We start from the raw sequence: 22,961 nt of genomic DNA, 5'->3' as shown, positions 1-22,961 counted from the left end.
CTACTCATAGTATACACTAATTTCCATATTGTTTTAATATCCAAAGTTGATCCTCAAGTTGGGATGTCAGATCATGCTTTGGTTTCCTTAGTATTTAGGACAGCAATATATATATATATATATATATATATATATATATATATATATATATATATATATATACATATATATATATATATATATATATATATATATATATGTATATATATATACATATATAATCCCAAATAGAAGTGATATTTAGAATTTGGAATTGTTTAATTTTTTACAGAGGTTTAGTTTGTTGTTTTCTTGAATGAAAATCTAGTCAACATAATTGATAGGCCCTTCCCTTCCAATACAAAGTGAAAGACAAACCCTGGTTTAGTGATGATTGTAGAAACAGTAGCCTTGTCATCTTCGGAAAATTAATAGCTGCTGTTCAGCGTTTATACTTCAACTGAAAGGAAATACAATTCTATCTTAAAAAAGAACAAAAACAACTTTCTAGTACAACCCAGGACATAGTTTTGGGCTACCTTGAAATCTTGACTCTGGTGTATGGTTCTGTCACTCACTGTCCAAAGGAAAAGGCAACCCTTTTTGGCTGTGTTTGACGGTAAGAAGAATTATATACTTTTATCTTCCTCATTCCTGTTTTCCCGGCGCTAAATTAACTAGTTTAACTTTTTGTTCCTATGAAATTAAAACACTTTTACAGGACCATGATGTTTATGAAGCACAGTATTTTCACAGAACCTAATAGTATTTTCCTTTAGTAAAGACAGCCAATTTCTTAGCCTCTAAGATGTCAATTGGTTTTCGAAAGTTAGGAAAAAGACCTTGTTTTTGCACTTGGAGAATTGGGAAGGATAATATACAGTATTAGGTAAATGTGTTTGTGGTAGCTCTAGGCCTTCTGATTGCAGACCAATTTCCATAACTCTCAACGTCTAAGTTGGTATACAGAACATAATTATTTGTCCCAGTATGCAGTTGGCTTTCAAAAGCAAGGCTGCGGAGCATGTAGGCTCTTCGTACAATTACCAATGTTGTATAGAAAGTTCTGTATTATGGTCATGAATTATGAATAATTGGCCTTGATTTTAGGGGTCTTTGACTATGACTACCGTCAGTATTGAATTTTTAGATAACAAATTGCATCCGTAGTGACTAGAAATGTAAAATCCAGTATTCCTTAGCATTGTGCTCTTAGCCCATTACCCTTTATACTATATAAGCATATATGTTTTTGGCCTGGAAATCAAGCTTGTTGCATATTCAGACTGTGTTACTCTTTGTATCGATTCCATTTTCCGAATGTAGATCTTTGGTTGTTGAATCCCTTAATAGAGATCTAGCTCTAATTTATCCATGATACAAAGGTCATACTTTTTACAAATGTTCGACAGTTTGACATAAATCTCTCTTCATAGTTTATTAAAACAGATCTATTTTCATTGTTATTGATCTTACTTTTTTCTATTCTTTACTTTTCATATAATAATTTCTTTATTGTATTGTAGAGTACCTCTGTAAAAGTCAAGCTTGACTCATCGGGCTGGTAAATCTCATTTTGATAATATTAATAATAATGTCTTGTAGCATCCTTCTTTTCCAACTAGGGTTGCAGCCACCTCATAACCATTTTTTTTTAATATTTGTAATTTTCTTTGTTTGAGCCATCTTAACCTTGAAGATTCCCCTTTTAAGAAATACAAATTGGGATTTTATTCTATCTACATAATTGGAGTTACGACATTTTTCGTTCAAGTTTAAGGACTTCTACTGTACCCCAAGTTTTGTTGAATTTTTTACTTTTATTATGTCCATATGACCCAGGTTTTTGTTTAAGTTTGGGGAATTCTACTATGGCCCATATGCCCTAGATCTTTTTTTTTTTTAAGGACTCACTATGGTCCCAGGTTTTTGTTCAAGATTAGGGACTTCTGTTATGTCCTAGTTTTTATATACTATGCCCAAGGTTATTGTTTAAGTATAGGGACTTCTACTATAGCCCAGTTTTTGTTAAAGTTTAGGGACTTCCACTATGACCCAGGTTTTTGTGAGTTCAGGGACTTGCACAATGTCCCAGGTTTTTGTATAGGTTCAGGTACTTCCACTATGTCCCGGGTTTTTGTATTAGTTCAGGGACTTCCATAATGCCCCAGGTTTTTGTACTTGTTCAGGGATTTCAACTATTCCTCACGTTTTTGTATAAACTCAGGGGCTTCCACTATGCCCCAGGTTTTTCTATAAGTTCAGGGACTTCCACAATGCCCCAAGTTTTTGTATAAGTTTAAGGATTTCCACTATTCATCAATTTTTGTATACAGTTCATGGAGCCACTATAACTAGTTGTTTTATAAGTTTAGGGACTTCCACTATGCCCGAGGTTTTTGTTAACTTTAGGGATATGCACTATACCCCATGTGTCCTTAACTTCAGACTTCCTTTATGCCCCAGATTTTTGTAAAAGTTTAGGGACTTACTATGCCCCATATATTTTTCTTTTTAATTATAGGTATATTCACTATTTCCCAGGTTTTTGTTCAAGTTAGGGACATCCTTTGTACCCAAGATGTTTGTACTGTATAATTTCAAAAACTTCCACTATACCCCAGGATTTTTTTTTTCAAATTTAGGGACTTCCAGCATGCCCCCAAGTTTTTGTTCAAGTTCAGGGACTTCCAAAACGCCCCAGGTTTTTTTTTTTTATATGTTATGTCCCAGGTTTTTGTTCAAGTTCAGACTCACTATTCCTCAGGTTTTTGTTCAAGTTCAGGGACTTCCGCTATGCTCAGATTTTTATTCAAGTTCATGGACTTCCACAATGCCCCAGATTTTTTTTTTCAAGTTCAGGGACTTCCACAATGCCCCAGGTTTTTTGTCAAGTTCAGGGATTTCCACTATACCGCAGGGTTTTGTATAAGTCCAGGGACTTCCACCATGTCCCAGGTATTCGTATAAGTTTTGGGACTTCACTATGCCACCGGGTTTATTTTCTTAAAAGTTCAGGGACGTTCACTATGATGCCCCTGGTTGTGATTATAAGTTCAGGGACTTACACTATGGCACTGATTCATGTATAAGATTAGAAACTAATTATCCCCATTTATGTTATAATTTAATGGAATCCTTTATGCCCTAGTTTCATTTTAAGGTTAAGAACTTCCACTATTCCCTAGGCTTTTGTTTAAGGACTTCCATTATCCCCCAGGTTTTCTTTATAAGTTCAGAGACTTACACTATGCCCCAGGATTTCGTAAAGTTCAGGGACTTTCACTATACCCCAGGTTTTTTTGTATAAATTCAGGGACTTCCACTATGCCCCAGGTTTTTGTATAAGTTCAGGGACTCACTGCCCCAGGGTTTTGCTTAAGTTTAGGGACTTCCTCTATGCCCCAGGTTTTTGTTCAAGTTTAGAGACTTCCTCTATGCCCCAGGTTTTTGTTCAATTTTGGGACTTCCACTATGACCCAGGATTTTTTTCATGTTTAGGGACTACCACAATGCCCTAGATTTTTGTACAAGTTCTGTGACTTCCACTATGCCCCAGGTTTTTGTTCAAGTTTAGGACTATCTACCATGCCACAGGTATTCATATAAGTTCTGGGACTTGCACTATGCCACAGGTTTTTGTATAATTTCAAATCCTTCCACTATGTCCCCAGTTTTTATATAATTTCAGAGACTTCCATTATGTCCCAGGTTTTTATGTAAGTTCCGAGACTCGCTATGCCCAGGTTTTAGTTGAAGTTCAGGGACTCTCACTATGCCCGTGTTTTTTTTTTTTTTTTTCGGGACTTGCACTATGTCCCAGGTTATTGTTGAAGTTTAGGGATTTCTATTTCCCATTTGCACCAGGTGTTTGTGCAAGTTCTGGGACTTCCTCTATGCCTCAGGTTTTGTTTAAATTCAGGGGCTTTCACTATGCCTTTTTTTTTTTTTTTTTTTTGTTCAAGTTCCCAGGTTTAGTTTAAGGTTAGGGACTTTTACTTTGCTCGGGTTTTTGTTCAAGTTCAGGGCTTCCAATATTCCCCTATTATTGTTTAGTGACTTCTAGTATGCCCAAGGTTTCAAGTTCATGGACTTACACTATGCCCAAGAATCTTGTATAAGTCTGGCGACTTTCTATTCCCCTTTATTTTATTGTAGGGAGTCGGGAGTCCACTTTCTGTGCAAGTTTACGGGCCTCCACTGTGCCCCAAGTTCTTGTATTAAGTTTACAGGCTTCCACTGTGCCCTAATTTATTGTCTAAGTTTACGGGCTTCCACTATGCCCCAAGATTTTGTCTAAGTTTATGGGCTTCCACTATCCCCCAGGTTTTTGTCCAAGTTGACAGGCTTCCACTATGCCCCAAGTTTTTGTCTAAGTTTATGGGCTTACACCATGCCCCAAGTTTTTATCTAAGTTTATGGGCTTCCACTATCCCCCAGATTTTTGTCGAAGTTTACGGGCTTCCACTATCCCCCAAATTTTTGTTTAAGTTTACAGGCTTCCAATATGCCCCAAGAATTTGTCTAAGTTTACGGGCTTCCACTATCCCCCAAATTTTTGTTTAAGTGTACGGGCTTCCACTATGCCCCAAGATTTTGTCTAAGTTTATGGGCTTCCACTATCCCCCAGGTTTTTGTCTAAGTTGACAGGCTTCCACTATGCCCCAAGTTTTGTCTAAGTTTATGGGCTTACACCATGTCCCAAGCTTTTATCTAAGTTTATGGGCTTCCACTATCCCCAGATTTTTGTCTGGGGTTTACGGGCTTGCACTATCCCCCAAATTTTTGTTTAAGTTTACGGGCTTCCACTATTCCCCAAGTTTTTGTCAAGTTTATGGGCTTACACTATTCCCCAAGTTTTTGTCTAAGTTTACGGGCTTCCATTATCCCCCAGGTTTTTGTCTAAGTTTACGGCCTTCCACTATGCCCCAAAGTTTTTGTCTTAAATTTACGGGCTTCCACTATGCCCCAAGTTTTTGTCTAAGTTTACAGGCTTCCACTGTGACCCAGGTTTTTGTCTTAAATTTACAGGCTTCCACTACCCCAGGTATTTGTCCAAGTTTACAGGCTTCCAGTATGCCCCAGATTTTTGTACAAGTTCTGTGACTTCCACTATGCCCCAGGTTTTTGTTCAAGTTTAGGGACTTCTCTATGCCCCAGGTTTTTGTTCAAGTTGAAGGATATCTACAGTACTATGCCACAGGTATTCATGTAAGTTCTTGGACTTGTACTATGCTGCAAGTTTTTGTATAATTTCAGAAACTTCCACTATATCCCAGGTTTTTATTTAATTTCAGAGAATTTCCTCATGCCCCAGGTTTTTATGGGAGACTTTCACTATGCCACAGATTTTTTTTACAGGTTTTGTAACTTCCACTATGCCCCAGGTTTTTGTTCAAGTTTAGGAATATCTACCATGCCACAGGTATTCATAAAAGTTCTGGGACTTGCACTATGCCACAGGTTTTTGTATAATTTCAAATCCTTCCACTATGCCCCAGGTTTTTGTTCAAGTTTAGGAATATCTACCATGCCACAGGTATTCATATAAGTTCTGGGACTTGCACTATGCCACGGGTTTTTGTATAATTTCAGAATCTTCCATTATGCCCCAGGTTTTTATGTAAGTTCAGAGACTCACTATGCCCAGGTTTTAAAGTTCAGGGACTCCCACAATGCCCCAGGTTTTTTTTTTTTTCTTTATAAGATCATGGACTTACACTATGCCCCAGATTCCTACAAGTTGACAACTTATTCCCCATTTTTTATGGACTTCCACTAACCCCAGTTTTCAAGTCCAGAGACTTTCACTGTCTCCCAGATTTTTTTAAGTTTAGGGACTTGCTCTATGTCCCAGGTTTTTGTTGAAGTTTAGGGATTTCTATTTCCCATTTGCACCAGGTCTTTGTGCAAGTTCTGGGACTTTCTCTATGCCTCAGGTTTTGTTTAAATTTAGGGCTTTCACTATGACCTTTTTTTTCTTTTTTGTTCAAGCTCCCAGGTTTTGTTTAAGGCTAGGGACTTGTACTTTGTTTGGGTTTTTGTTCAAGTTCAGGGCTTCCAATATTCCCCTATTATTGTTTAGTGACCTAGTATGCCCAAGGTTTCAAGTTCATGGACTGTCATAACTATAGCCAAAATTATTGTATAAGTTTGTGGACTTTCTATCCCCATTTATTTTATTGTAGGGAGTCGAGAGTCCACTATTCCCCATTTTTTTTTAAATATATATATTTACTTCCACTATTTCATCTTTTTTTTACAAGTTCAGAGACTTTGGGGCATCTCACCCTTCTCCAGTTCTTTTTTAAAGTATAGGGTCTTATGTTACGCCCCAGGTTTTTGTGCAAGTTTACGGGCTTTCACTATGCCCCAAGTTTTTGTCTAAGTTTACCGGCTTCCACTATCCCCCAGGTTTTTTTTTTCTAAGTTTACAGGCTTCCATCATGACCCAGGTTTTTGTCTAAGTTTACGGGCTTCCACTATGACCCAGGTTTTTGTCTAAGTTTACGGGCTTTCACTATGACCCAGGTTTTTGTCTAAATTTACAGGCTTCCACTATAACCCAAGTTTTTGTCAAAGTTTACAGGCTTCCATTATGACCCAAGTTTTTGTCTGAAGTTTACAGGCTACCATTATGACCCAAGTTTTTGTCTAAGGTTACAGGCCTCCACTATGTCCCAGGGTTTTTTCTAACATACCAACGTTTTTCGTATACGTTTTGGGTATTCTGCTACACCTCAGGGTTTTGTCCAAGTTTAGGGGCTTCACCTATGTCCCAGGTTTTTTTTTTTTTTCATATTCAAGGGCTTCCATTAGACCCCCAGGTTGTTTTTATATTTAGGGACTTCTACTAAGTTTAGTGGACCAATATGCCCCAGTTTTTTGTATATGCCCCAGTTTTTTGTATAAGTTTAGGGACTTTTAAATTAGATCATGATGAAAGTTGAGTTACAGTAACTCTGCAATCAAATACAACTCGGGTTGTTTACAACCCTGTTACCTATTTTTTTAATCTTTGATGAGCAGCTATTGTATTATAGTACTGTAACTATTGGGCACTTAAATATTTACCAATTTATTTCCTGAATATATACAAACTATTGGTATGCTCAATAAATTAACCCCAAATATTTAACATTGACATACATTAGTGAAGGTAAAATTGATGAAATGAAATTCACTTAATACATGTAACTTTATTATTTATCTATTGAATCACTCTCACAAAAATCAGAAAATAAAATTATTAGCAAACATGAAAAATTAACCATACATATATTATTTATTAAGTACCGCCGTGGTTCATTACTCACCACGAAGAGGTATCAACTCCAAAATAGGCTTTGTTCTTCTTATCTTTTCTCATTATTTTAATAATATGCATATGGAACATCAATAATAAAAATATATGGGAATACATTATCTTAATATGGAACTACAGTGTATATGGTTTGAGGGTAATTATTATTACAGTATTATTTATTTATAATATCTGCGGGCTCTTTGGGGGTATAGCCGAAACAACGAGAATAATTCATGGTCGAGACCCCTCCTTTCCTGGCTGACAAACATAACAAAGACACAGGCTTTCATGCAAAAGAAATTATAAATAAAAATCTTACCAAAAAAAAAAAGGATACATAAAAGCAATATTGCTATTCAAAATAAACACACAAATATAGTAGGAAAATAAAACTATTGTGATCAATATATAAAATTGAGTCTACTTGCTGTGGGTTGGCCGCGACCTGAATTTCTTCATATAAAAAAGCGTCTCTCCCAAAGGAACTCCCATATTTTGTCTTAACTTTTAAATTCTGATATATACTTTATTACTCTTTACACAGGAATTCGAATGGGATTCTTGGTTACTAATAATATAAAGGATTCTGGGGGGAAGGAGAAATGGTACGCGGCCACCCAAGAGGACTCTTACCATTATTATATATCTATATACTGTATATAAAAACATAAGTTTTTTATTTGTTTTAGATTCTTTAGCCTATAAGTAATGCTGGTTGTGAAGACAGCACTGCCCAATGATAAATATTACTTGCAGAGTCCACACAGTTATAACAGACATGAAAATATTTTAAGCACAATTATTTATCACTTTGAGAGCAAAAATATACTATAATAAAAATGCCTGATACATTCAAAGAACGATGACCAAAAACACCATTTCTTATTTTTGTTTCATCACCTTAATTGAAATGACACGAGTATGTGGAGCACAAGAAAAAAAAATTCAAATCCTTGACTAGTTTACGTTTTCTTTGTCAAATCAGAGTAGAGAGCCTCGGACAAACACCGGCTTCCATTGACACAAATCAAAAACTCCTACAATTACCTAATAATAAAAGATTATTATTAATATTTAAGATGCCCATGTAAAAAAGTACTACGATAACAAAAAATATATAAACCTAGATAAATGTACAATATGGATATTAATAATAATAACTATATATTTAAACAGTAGCAAAATAGATTAGCAGTTCATTATACCACGAAGACGATAAGGAAAAGGATATTATCATCAGATAGCTATGAATGTCTTATAAGAAAAACACTGGGTTATTAAATATCATTATACAAACAGCATGATATTAAAAAGTGGTTGTTGTCTCAATACACCAAGAAGGAAGGGGCTACCACAGAAGGTTTCTTAAGAGGGAGAAGAGGTAGGTGGGGCATTAACTTGGGGGGAGGGGAAGGAAGGGGACACAACCCTGTTCTATAAACACGGGACTGACTTGGGACTGGTAAAGGAGGGACAAACTGTTATACACTTAAAGTGAGGAAAAAAAACACTAAAAAACGTTAGACTTAACAAAGCTACAAAAACACTTGTTATATAAAACAACACTACACTGCAAAAATAGGAAGGCTCTGAAATGAACATTGTTCAATATTAATTTCTATATAAATAAACAAGATTCTCTTGAAAAGGACAAGCAGCTATAAAGAATTATGGGTGCAACTGAAAGACAAGGTATATAATATAAAAGAGGGCCTTCCCTTTGACACAATACAGGTTTAACAACTTAAAACACGTCGCAGGTAAATAGTCTGCCCTCAGGGAAATCTGGTGAGAGGGGAATGAAGGGTGGGGCAGGGTTGGGGAAATGGGATGGACCTGGGATTCTTACGGAACCTTACACACGATGTACAAAACCCACCAGGATAGATGTGGCATGGATGATCAATGCTCTATTCCTTAAGAAACTTTATACATAGTATTGATAGCACTTCCAGAAGTTGAATGGGTACACAAACATGAAATTGTATAAGATTTATTTTTCATTGTATTTAAATTGAATTTAAAATTTAAATTTACTGGCAAGGTTTGAGCATCAACAAAACCCATAGCCTCACCTGTCCTTTTATTATAAGGTGGATGATACCGTCTATGACACAACCAAATCTGTCGACAGCTACTCTGCTACAGCACGGACACGCCACTGGTCAAGATGGTGAAAAAATACTCACTACTTCGTAATGACAAAGAATGACATACTTTTGACTATGATTCCAGTTTTATTGTATTTTTTATTACATTTTTTTTTTTGGCTTCATTTCACATCAATACCAGTCCATGGCGTTTGTTTCTCATTCATATTAACTTTGAAAAAATGTCACAATATCAAATTGACAATGTACACACTACCGAGTATATGTTATTGCTTTCTGGTTAAAAGTGAAGAGAATATAATTCAAGAGATCTTCAAGAATGTCTCCTACTCTCCCGGATGGTGATGGTATGAGAGATTTATAGTCATATTCTGCAAAAATAACTTTAGAAACTATGCTGTCAATAAAAAACACAAAAAGGAGGTTTTCAGGGAGAAGGAAAGGCTACCACCGCTCTATACATAGCAGGGCTTAATATTTTCTTCCTGTCTAAACTACCACGGTTCTTTCACACCACAGGAGACATAGCCTGTATTTTTCTTACAATCAAACCAAAATCCTGGAGCTCCTAAGCTTTTGATATATGTAGAAACAGAGCTCAAACCTCTGACTTCCGACAGACAGCAACTGGGACAGTGGTGTCCTGATCTACAGCAAAGGACTTCCACCTCTTAATTTTCCAGTGCAAAGAAGACTTGTTATGCACTGGTAGCTGAATAACACTACCGGGTTCCTGGAGTAATATATTCACTCTCCATCAAATCCAGTCACCACACACTAACGAACCTCAAATACCTGAAGGGTTAACATCACCTAAATACGAATATCAGCATCTTTGTTAATCAAGCAATATATTGTATATGATCTATTCAATGAAAGCAGGATTTGTTTGCAATAGCAGGTAACAATCATCTTCACACCTTTGGTAGGGAGCTTATACATGACGGTTACCTTATTGATTAGGCTGCTCTAACTTGCACTAATAATAATAATAATCCTTCCACAGCAAACAATCTCAAGAGACATCATCACAACCATGACAACTACTATTTTGGTTGGAAAAATTAAAATGTTTCTCAACCCAATACCAATATTTGCCATGGTTCAAACATTATTGTGATACTAGATAGTGTTTCCTTAACTGCCTTCCTTTCTCTCACTCGTGCACAAAATGCATACCCATTCTAGATTTTGATATTTTCCCCTACCTACAAGTCATCCAAAGTGGGAATGACAAGATTGGCATTTGAAACTTTCATGGACCGCAACTGTTGTCAATATGAGGTCTAGAAAATGCCAACATATCGAACCGACTTGAAATTCTGGATGAGAACAATATTTTGCAAGAGGGAAAGGGGTCACCTGTAGCTAACTGGCAAGATGAAGTGCATACAGGCATCAGTCCATATATTAGGAAGCAAATTCCTGGCTTAAAGAGAAAACAAAAAGCATAAAAACCTAGAATATTCAAGTGAGCACTCGAGTCCAAGGAATAAAACTAATAGTAAAAAAAAAGGAAAAAGTTGAACAACCATTCTACTAAATTCACTTAGGAACATAATAACTACAGATTTCTACTACAAAAATAAAACTAGGTATGATACAATTGGCCTGACAAACATGTTACAGAAATAAATCAGATGTGAGCATTTCAACTTTGGAAAAGAAATTTCAAACAGCTTCTCACATTATCAGCCTCTGGGAAGAGCAACACAATATAACATTGGGCACAATAAAAAAAACTGAAAAAAAAATAAATCGTGTGAAAAAGTAATAAAAGATAATTGAATTTAATGAGCAAAGGGGCTTATGAGCATAACAAGAGTACTGTGTTTTACTGTACAATACAGTAAAGATTTTTGCCATTAGACCATCTCAATAGAACTAAAAGCACACAGGGTCAAGATTTTTTTCTTTAAATGACATCAGAAAGTAAGAAAACCTATATGAAAAAGCATGATTTCTACTTATAATACTCTTGGTTGACAAATTCTGATACTTCAGAATGTTGGATGTACAACAAACTGAACAGGTGACCCAACAACAGCAAAATAAACGCCCTTGAACAGCACATTCTGCTGCCTCTTCTACTAATCATGAAAGCCATTTCTTCTCCCTTGGTGCGGTCAAAAAACATGGGCCCTCTCGAGACCGAGAGCAAAGTGAATAGCAATACGACGAGACCTGCGTGGCAACAGTGCAAGCAAAATGCTATCAAAGCATTCCCCTCGGTATTGACTAAAAGGGTCCAGAGACTCATGACTCCCTCCCAGATATGACATCTCTAAAGTGAACATCATACAAAACATGCAAAATGAAGCAGTCGATGTGCGAGCCTTCCTATGGCTTATTGAGAGGGTCAACTGGGCTTTCCAAGGTTAAGTGTATTTGAAGGGAAGCCATCATTTGAGTGTTAACTCAATGATAGTTCCTCCGATAACCCACAGTAATAGCAAGCTTTGATGTATACACCCCTGCCCACAGTCCCTTTCTGCCTCAGAAGTCATACTCGCGGAGATATATTTAGGGGGGAGGGGGGTTTGGGGGCTACTCTTTTTTGCTTATTTTTTTTTCTTTTTTTTTACATTTTATATCAGCATTATAAAGAATATATTACATAATAACTATAAATATTTATTAACTATTGATGGCCAGAAAGAAGCTGGGGGATTAACGCCTTACAAGCAATCCAATAACCAATTGGAGACAAGTGCCACTTTTCTTTTTAATGGCAGAACATACATTTTAATAATGACAAAACCTCAATTTAAGGTTGGAACATGACTAATTTGAAGCAGGCATGCTTGTGTAAGCGTGCATCCCCCAACCTGCAGTTATAAGGCAACAATACCAAAGAGCACGAGAAGAGGTCCACGGACTGTATGTGGTAGGCAATCACAAGTCACAATTCAAGAGCTATGAATTTTGTATTCATCAATCATTACAAATTAGCTGACTTATTAAAAATTCAAACATCATTTTGAACAATTATAGAAATACTTCAGAATAAATGGTGTCCTTGAATACAAAACGGTGAAAACCTACACACATTTCAGCCTCACATCTGAATACTGGGAAAAATAAAGTGAGTCTAGCCAGCAATTATGAGTCGGAACAGTTGGCAGTGCTACGACAACAAAGGACTTTTGCATTGGGAATACTCACTGCATCTCAGTATAATGAGGATGTAAGAGACATCCTTCTTGCACCAGTACCCATCATAATCGCCGGTGGGATCACCCATAATGAGCATATGCTTTTGGCTTTGGGAGCCTCCCTGCTGCAACATGCGTGTCATAATCGTCCTCTCTACAAGCTGGAGTTTCTTTGAAAAATTCCAAAATGTCTTATCTATAATCCGCAAAAATACCCCTAATGACTGCAAACTACATAAAATCTTTCGTAGCAATTGATTTTTTTTTTTTTTGAGTCCCAGCCACAAGAATAGAAGCATCAAGTCCAAAAATAGTGGAAGAGTTACCCCATGATTATGTAAAGATTTGATTTCATGAGACCATATAGTAAAATGCAATCGTTTTACAATACTGAAACTGCAAATTTTGACGGATTATGAGATAAAAAAAGAGCTTGTACTCTCAAGTCTTTGCGGCAGAGATTATCTTTTTATCTATTACATAGGCCTACAACATTATTTGATATAAACTCTAAAATATGGCATACTGTATATCAGATATAATAATAAAAACTTCTGATACGGATACTCTTTTCATTGTGGGAACTTGGGGTAAAATTTATAATGTTAAAGTTGGAGTTTGGCTGCCATTAAAATTCAGAACAGTAGATGCAAAGAAATATATTCACCTGAATAGACAATTGAACCTAAGTTGGGAGACCATCCTACACCTGCATCAAGAGTAAGTTCTTTTATTATTTTATTTCAGGTAATGCAGTTGTTATTCAAGTCCTCAGTACTATTATTATACCATTAAAGAAGTATGAACGCTCACCTCTACGAGAATATAGTTGATACTGAAATATATTTATATATGTATATATATATATATATAATGTATATGTTTATAGAGACTATGTCATGAGTGGAACTTGCGGGGGGATATGATGGGGAAACTGCTTTTGGAAGTTCTTAAAATGACGAGTTTGACTTCCTATCAAGGCGTCAGGACTTTTAATGGATTACCTCCAACCATGAGAATAATCTATAATTATGACAAGAGTCAATGAAGAAGGTCACATTCCACAAAATGAGACATGATGAACCTGCAATTTATTAATATTGAAACACCGTTGAACATACAAAATACTGAGCAGGTGCAAGCCAAAGAACAATCCGCTGGAAAATCAAACTTGACCAAAGAAGATTCATCCCAAGTGCTCCAGTTTAGAGATTCAAGATTTACAGCTCAAGAAAATTTATAAATAGTCCCTTTTCCACACTGTCCCAACACAGTACTTGATCACTAAAACATACCTTATTACTGCTGATGTAAAGCAGTCTAAACTTACTACAGTACATAGAAGAGATAGATGTCACTGGGGCCAATCACAACAAAGTTCATAAAGACGAACAGATTCTAAGTTTATTACCTATTTATATGGGGCACACTGATGATGTTATTTGGAATTACATAATTCTGATTCAATAAATCTACAGAAACTACCTATCAAGGTTCTCTGCTAAATTAGTCCCCATAAATTTGGATAACATCCAGGTATTCCTATCCAAGTGGTTAGAGATAGCAAAAAATGCCCCTTTAAAAATCTCTAGCCTATCAAATAGGATTGTCTCAGGAAATGAGAGAATTCAAAAAGGAATGCTTCGCTACCACTACCTACTCCAAATTTTCTTCAAGCATGCCATTACAGAGTATGGCATCCAGTTTAAAAAGCCTCTAATGAACTTTACTGAATGATTTTTTTTTTTTTTTTTTCAGTAAGGTGGACGCACCCCTTAATGACCTGATAGCCTGCAATACAATTAGGTACTGCTCAAATTCCCACTAAAATTAAAGTGGTCATGAGATCAAACTATTTCCATGCATCAACATCCTAAGACCAGAGGGACCAGAAAGTTCAAGATTCCTCAATGAGTCTTCACACCTTGTAGAACCTAAACAAGAACGAGCATACTCAGACCCAGCAGTAAACCGGGGTACCCATACGCTGACCTGACTGGTTAATTGACTTGCTGTTTTTTTATTTTTATTTTTTTGCTTAATGACAAAAAATCTCTCTGAAAATAGTGTAGCAATCATTGATCAATTATTGCAAAAGTTGTGCCCGAACGTAATCCACCAACTGTCACAAAGGCAAGCTTATCCAGACACAAATAGGTGAATGGTTTTGGGGGAATCGGCCAATGTGACAGATCTGTGGCTTACACCCTATCAGCTTCCCTGTAAACACCGATTAATGTGGGGAAGCCTTGATAAAGAAGCATAAAATATTTTTGGTATTTTTTCACTTTTTATCATTCTAAGTATACACTACGATTTTATGAAAAATTACCATACAATATATATACGGCATTGTAGAAAAGTACAAAAAATAAACTCATTACGGATTAGAGTGCATAGGTATTGTGAACTAACTTATGACACTGACGACAGTTGTTCAACGCTGTACTGGAAGACCCATGGAACGAAGCAGCTGCTGACAAAACATTTCCATCGAGTTCTGAATCAAGGAGAACCTCCTGGACCATAAAACAAGTAAGGACCATAGAGAATCTACTTCAAGGTACACCTCAAGCCTCCAATTCAATGCTTATTTTCAAGATTCTCCCAAACATTTGATTGAAAGTGACTTATCACAACAACACTGTTGATGACTGATTGATAGGGAGGGATGTTCTCAATTTGTGAGGAGGCTCCAGTACTAAGGGGAAAAGGAGAGAAAATAAATAAGTAAAACACTAAAAATACTAGGAGGTTAACCTTAAAGTAAGTCTCAATGGTGTCCAGGGTAATGAATGGGGCAAGGAGGACAAGAAGTGTCAAACCTGGTGACTTTAGCATTCAACTCAACATATCAGCAGCTCAACTGCCTAACTACCCTAATCTCAACACAAAAATAAAGGCTTCCTAGCAACTCCTAAGAAGACCCCCCACTTAAAGACTGTGGTAGAAAGATTTTCGTTTAAGACTGTAATGTCCTCGCAAACCACATCCTTAACAACACATTGCAAATATGCGGGACCTGGACTCTCCCTCCCGACAACTAGGGGAGTGACAAGCATGCAGGTCGGGGCGAAAAAAGTGCTAAGCCACATGGCAACAGTAACAAATTTCTATTTAGATATTTCTTTATTACTCATGACAAGTGTTATAAAGTCCATGGTGCCTTTTTTTTACCAGCAAGGGAAGGTCGACCATAATACATAGGTTTTGTCTATACTGTACTGTATATATTGTTTGCTTTATTTATACCTTTTGCTTATTCATGGCTCAGCGTCATTTAACGCCTCGAGCTGAGAAAAAGGATCCCTAGCACAGGGTAAGTAAAATCACAACTTTCGGGCAGAATTGACATGGGTAGTATTTCTAGATGGGTTGGAAACCACCATATTCATGTCAAATCTTCCTGAAACTGGTGGTATTACATGGTGAAATTTACACATCACAACAGCAAACACAAAGGCGATGTGGTTTTTCAGCTCTTTTTAAAAATTAATGAAAAATAATGCTTCTTTATCTCTCCTCTACATCACGTCCATACAATAGAGATTAGGACACCTTAACTATGCCATTCTGATGTCCTCAGAAATTCATATAGAAATAAAGTAATAAAAATAATTTCTTAGATCACTCAATCTAGGCTACACAAACAAAGTACACGATAAATTTCCTCTAATAAATCATATATATTAAAATAGATATATGAAAAACTACTTAAACTTTCATCTTTTGTAAATAGCATAAGTTGTGCTCTATGGTAAGATACAAGGGGCGGGTTTACCATTAGTTTATAATTATACAAGAGGATCTTCACAAGGTAAGAGAAAAGGGCATTCTCAGTAACTAACATATGATTTCATCCATTAGGCAAACAGGGGTGAAAGATGACAAGAGTGAAGCTTTAAGACAACAGTTAATAACAAACTATCACTTGTAAAATTGAAGCAGCTACCACAAAAACAATCTACAAAATGCCAGTCTTAGAAGGAGAAAAGGTCAAGGTCACTGAAAGGGATGGAGAAAAGCCCTTTTCTCGTATCTGTGTAATAATTATGTGACATAGTCAACGATCTTGGGCCAATAGCTAAGTCTTAACGTGGATGGGCGGTGGATATAGCATTGCAAGGGATGTTACCGTGATACCTTTCATGACTTCAAAATAACAGCCTAGTATGGCGACCCATCTGGTCATCATCCACCACCCATTCAAGTCCTTCCTTGCAGCTTGTAGGCTCACAATCCCTGACTGGTGACATATTCAATCCATACTATCCCAAGCAGACATTGACACACAATGAATATAAAGAATTCAGGTGAGAATCGAAAGGGTCAAACATTTAAACTATTAGGCTTCTTTTCCCGCTCCAAGTAGTGTCTATCGCACATTGTCAATAATTATTCTAGGGCAGCAAGATATATATATATATATGTATATATACAAATGGATTAATCATAAACTTCTCACTAAAAAATGAAACAACTCACAAAAATTTGCACCTACTAACCTTCAGAGGTGATTTTTCACATGCCCTTAGTGAAGGTCTTCTTATATCTTTATTTAAAACATTAATTGCCACTTGGCGACATCCGAATGTATTCAATTTTTAATTTTCAAGCTAGTATTCTGAATATCATGGTAAATTTGCGACACTAGGAGTGAGAATGCATGGGTTGTTAATATATTATATATGGGTTTTTAATAGCGTGAGGGAAAATGACAGGCAGTGTAGCAGTGGGAGGCCCAAGGATTAAATTTATAATATAAATATATATTAAGGTTACCCTTTCTATATATATATCTCTGATTATTATCTATCATACTTTCCTGCCCAGTACCCTTTACCTTGGGTACAAAAATTCTATTAAGGATAGGTAGAAAAAATATATCATAAAGGAACTAAAACACTCAACTGTAAACTTTCATTAAAAGCAAAGAAAAATATAAATCTTAAGACAAAAAATATATATTACCTTAAAAACTAAACAACTTTCCCTTTATCTCCTCTTCTTTCTTGAAGGGAAACAAATCCACAAAGCTTTCAATAACCTTTGTGTTGAGAGCATTTGGGAGTAAATAGGAAAACAAATGTCAAGAGGGGGTCTACACAACTCCCCCAAGTACAGTAACAGTACTGTAGTACAGTGTCTCTCTTGGGCCAACCTATACAAACACTCCTGTTTACAATCATACAACATATCTGGTAGGACTGATTTTATATTATCAATAATAATAATATGAAGGGAGATGAGGGAAGGGGGAATTATAGCAATCCTCGTTCATGAAACAGGTAAGAGCTGGGAAGGCCACTGGCTAATTGCATGGACTAATTCATTACAAAAAAGGGGGATTTTGAGATCAAGAGCTAGGCCATAGAATAATCAAAGGGGCATCTTCAGCTTCAACTTTAATGATAAAAAGAAATTATCCAACTCTTTCCTTGCGACCATCCAACCTCGGTGCAAGAGAATGGAAGTCCGTTTCACATAGCCACTTGTCTTGACAGCCCCTCCTTTCCTCCACGACATGAATAGTGCTTGAGGCCAAAGGCCATCCCATCTGTTACAAGTCTCATGAAGAAGAATAAGAATATTCTTGTACAAAAAAGGTTTCTATATAAAAAGTGCGTGGCGCTCCGAGTCCTTCAAGTCAGACAAAAACAAACATTATCACAAAAAGGCATTGATAATTAAATATATTGGAAATTAAAGATTGGTCTAGAATACTGATTTTCATCTATACAAAATAAAGTTTTTCACATCTCAGTTTTTATTTCCATTTATATATCAATAATGAGCAAGAACTTAGATAAGCACTATGACTATAGATAATATCACTGTATTGCTTCCATTACATGAATGCACAAGCAGGGTCAACTCTATGGTCGGTGGCTCAGTGGGCTAACCTGGCGAGGGTCCAGTAGTGGCCATAACACCATGGTGATGATGATGATGCTGTTGAGGATGGAGTTTTATGGGGGTTGGAGGGGTGAACAATGCTTCAGTACACCCAAATGAGGTATAAACGGCACGTAATGGATGGGTACTCGAGTTTAATGTCCAATTTTTTATTTTCTTTTAATACATTCTATAAACAGGAAATTACTTCTGAGGAAGGGATATTTGTAAGAATATGAGAATTAGTGACATGAGACTATGAAGGTGGTACATGGTGATGGCTGAGTAGTACAGGAGTGGTGGGAGTAAAGGCACGAGTCAATCGTTCTGATGGTGGTTGGGACAAAAAAAATTACCCGATTACGGTATACATTTTGAAGGTAATCAACAATTATCCACCTACAGTTTGCAAAATCAGGTTTTCTTTCTCCTGGTGCCTCCTTCCATTAATCAAATTTATTTTGAAATTCTATGATTTTTTCCCTTTTACCACTGGCCACCTTGCCACCTGCACCCCAACCCATAGCTTCCTTTCTCCATGGGTGGGAAAGCATTCTCTTCTCTTCTCTTTCTCTCTCTCTCTCTCTCTTTGTAAAGGGGCATAGTTGGTGGGTGGCTGTGATGCTCATATACAGAGCAGAGTTTGAGAGAAGGATATGTAGCATTCGTTGTGAGGCGGCTTGAGGGGACTGAATAGGGCTTACATTGGCACAGCGGGCGGAGTGATAATGATCAGATCTGGGTGTGAGCGGGTGGTGGGAAAAGTCTAGCGCCGCTCTATATAGTGCCATGTGTCATGCCCAACCCAGTCCCAGCCGTCCTGAGTACCCAGGAAACAGCGGGAGATCAGAGGGGGGGCTTCCACTCCCTCTGGCAGTTGTTGGCTGGCAGCGGGTGCCATAGGAGCATTTGCTACCTGCCTATCACAGCCTAGCGACAGCTGTTCTCCACTCTGACTTGAAGGACTCGCGCCACCAGCACCGATGGCTTGACCACCGGACATAAACAGTGTCTAGCCCGGGGCCATACTGTCACCCAATACACACTAATAAAAATGCCTTACATTCGAAGAGAAAATTAAATAAAAATATATCAGTACTTTAATAAAAAAATTCATGATTAATTTTAAAGATAATATTCTTTAATTTGCAGATATATATAAGGACTATTATACTTTCTACATGCTGATGGTGGGGGATAAGATGGGGGCAAAATACCCCAAGTGCCAACCAAATGTGGATGGCTTCCTGCTGAACTTGCAAGCGGCGCGTTACGAAAAAATACGGATGGCCTGGGTTACTTTCATGCGACATATGGGACACTCGCCGGCTTCAGACTCCAGCTTATTGGCGCAATCCAGGCAGAAGAGATTATGGCCGCATGGAACAAGGGCAGCAACCACTTCTGATTCACAGCAGGTAACACACCTTTTCTTCTCATCCAAGCCATTGACAAGCTGATTCATACCAGCAATGGTAGTGGTGGTTGTAGAGGTGGAAGTGGCTGGGGCAGGTAATCCAGACCCACATTGGAAGCTGTTCATTTGATGATTCAGATCTGGGGTGGAAGCTGGTGATGAAGATGGAGAGGAAGTGGGTAATCCCCCTAACCCTCCTGAAAGGGCAGAATTGAGCGATGCCAGTGAAGGGGCTGCTGCAAGCCCAGGGGCTGGATCAGAACTAATGCGCCTAGCAGGAGGATGGGTTTCCAATGAAGGAGACAGACGAGAAGAGGGTGGAGAAGCTCCAGATACTGACGACGACCTGCGTGTCAGTGATGAGGACAGTGTTGAGGAAAGTGAAGAAAAGGTGGAACTCAGGGAGGAGCTGGAGCTAACTGTGGAGCTCATGGTATTACCCAATGGTCTCCCAAGTTCACCCCAGATACTTGAAGGAGCTGGATCAAAGGATGGAGAGGACCCCATGGAAGAACCAAGAGATCCTAATCCTTCATCTACTCCATACAAACCCAGTCCACCACTTCCATTACCTGTAACATCATTACTGCCAAGTTTCCCACCTGCAACACTATTGCTGAAGGATGAAAAAAGAGCAGAATCTAGGGTGCTTCCCCCATTCTTACCTCCAGACCCCAAGAGAGATGACCCAGCATCTCCCAGGAGTGTGAAGGCAGAGTTAAGGTCATTGAGCTGATTCAAAGTGTTAAGGTTGTTTAATGTATTATTCAGCCCATTCATACCACCACTTAGTGTGTTATTTAAACCACTCCCACTGAGGCCACTAAGACCATTAATGCCACTGAGACTGGAGGCATTGGAAAGACTGTTGTTGAGACCATTTGTTAAACCATTGAGACCAGCTCCGGTAATGCTGTTAATTGAGGCAAGTCCATTGAGCGAGGAGTTGTTGAGCTTGTACAGTGATGATACCAATTCTGATGAATTGGGGTTAAAGATGTTGTCAAGGCCATGGGATGGTGGTGGAAAATCCCCATGGTGTCTTGCAGCAGCAGCGGCCGCAGCAGCTGCTGCTGCAGCGGCATTGGGCTCATCCTGATCCAGCAGGCCACCCGTTCGCATGGCAATATGTGCTTCGATCTCTTTTCTAGCTTGTTCCACTGATTCAGGTAAACCAGTGACTTCAAATACTGGCTCCTTGTCCCTTGATGGTGTAACGATGTAGGTATGGGTTTGCTGTTGGATACGCTTGATAGTGGCACCTTTGGGTCCCACAACAAGACCCACAACACGATAAGGAACACGCACCTGAATGGTCACTTGGCCTGGTACGTTGGTAGGTGGGCCAGGTGCCATGGATCCATTAAGATTGTTCTTGCGACAGGCACGAATCTGGCTGAAATGTTCAGCAGCAGACAGTATTTCTCGTTTGGCCATTCCTACATCCTCCTTACGGCCTGAAAAGGAAAAGTTTTAGGGGTTAGAAGGATAATTTAAATTTATGATAGTCAACATACAAAAAGCTTTCAGAAATATTTTCCAGATTTTAATCATCCAACAGTTTAGTTTTCCCCCAAGGCCCTCCAACTGATCTCATCCAACTTCCACAGAGTTAGGAGTAACTTTAACTATGTCCAGCATTTCACGCTACTATTCCCATCAATTCGAACAAAATTTTCTTATCACCCACATTTCTAAAACACTACTATGCATTGACTTCAGCCTAGAACTTGGAATGAACAAATGATGAAAATTATGTCTACAACTACTAAACTCTTGAATAATGAAAACCGTGACTTACTTCACTGATACATATCTAACGTAAGGTATACAAAAAGTTGTTCCATTAAACAAAGCCATTATTCTCAAACAACATGTCAAGCTTTGGCATGCTATTCCTAGAAACTAGTTAAAGTCACCAAAGGGAATGTCCAAATAAAGACAAGCAGCATTTGAATGACTGTTCTTTTTGTAATATATTATCGTGGAAACCTTAAGACATTCACTTCAGCAGAAAAATCTTTAAAACTTCGTGGATAACCTTACAAACTAAGAGCCATACATTCCATCTCGATCACAAAACTTTTCACCAATTTGGACCTCACGCCGTGACCACAAATCCCCCCACCCACCCACCCAATTATTCCTCACCAGACCACCACTTACACAAAGGATGCAATCATAATAGATGAACTCTTCATCGCTACTACAAGTTGTCCATTTCAAGAAAATGAAATTGTTCTATGTTGGCCAACTGTAAAAACAAATCCTGGCATTCATGACTACTATTTGTGTTTAGGATCAACATGTTATTTTCATACTCATGGAAAGGTGAAGTAAACACTTTCTAACATTACATACCAAAATTAGGGATGGAATGATGCAAAGCAACAAATTTTACTATGTGAAATATTAACTAAGACAATTATTACAAGAGCGGACTTGGAAAGACCACGCCGACAAAAGAAACAAAAACAAAAAATAACCCTTGCTGAACATTCTTTCTAAAAGCTAGCTGCAAGGCTTTGGTGAAATGTCCAAATTAGGCAGACATCCAACAGAACACTTCGGTCAGCTTAGCATTCCAGTCTGCATAATACGGTCATTAACCAGGGGTGAGCCGAGGCATGGAATCCAGGCCTAATCCAAACCACCGACCCTCAAGTATCCATCCTGGACTTGATAGTGATGGTAGGAGGGACCTGGTAAGGTTGTAGAGGCTGGGTAGATGGTTACTACCGGTAGTAAGGGAGGTCGAGCAGGATAGATAGGGGCAGGCCGTGGTAGAACCCCTCACAGCCATCAGTACCCTCATAAAAAGTGGCAACCACGCCCACGACCCAGACACAAAACTGGCAAACCCCCTTCCACCCACTCGCCCGCCGATCGCGATTATCCATGGGAGCGACCCTCTGGCCCTGACCCATGATGACCCCACATTAAATATTCCTCACACTGGGGAGGGGGGTTATATCAACGAGAATAACTGGGCCGCCAGTAAAATAACTAATAAATACTTGGATTAATTTCAACATTTAGAAAACTAAATACATTTTAAACAAAATGGTGACTTTTACCTTCATGTGAAAATCTAATGT

The 22,961-nt window shown here is 37.9% G+C and overlaps 1 protein-coding gene across 1 annotated transcript in view; it reads right to left on the bottom strand.

The window, feature by feature from the left end:
* Positions 1-7,163: 7,163 nt before the first annotated feature.
* Positions 7,164-22,961, bottom strand: part of LOC137633177 (RNA-binding protein MEX3B-like) — a 92,877-nt gene continuing 77,079 nt past the window's right edge. The window contains exon 3 of the mRNA XM_068365334.1: positions 7,164-21,320. Within this exon, the coding sequence (XP_068221435.1) occupies positions 19,717-21,320 (1,604 nt within the window). The 3' untranslated portion in view covers positions 7,164-19,716. The remainder of the gene's footprint in view (positions 21,321-22,961) is intronic.

The sequence above is a fragment of the Palaemon carinicauda genome, chromosome 42, assembly GCF_036898095.1.
Source record: "Palaemon carinicauda isolate YSFRI2023 chromosome 42, ASM3689809v2, whole genome shotgun sequence".
In the NCBI taxonomy this organism is placed as follows: domain Eukaryota; kingdom Metazoa; phylum Arthropoda; class Malacostraca; order Decapoda; family Palaemonidae; genus Palaemon; species Palaemon carinicauda.
The sequence above is the reverse complement of the archived record's forward strand: the minus strand, read 5'-3'. Positions and strand labels throughout refer to the sequence as shown.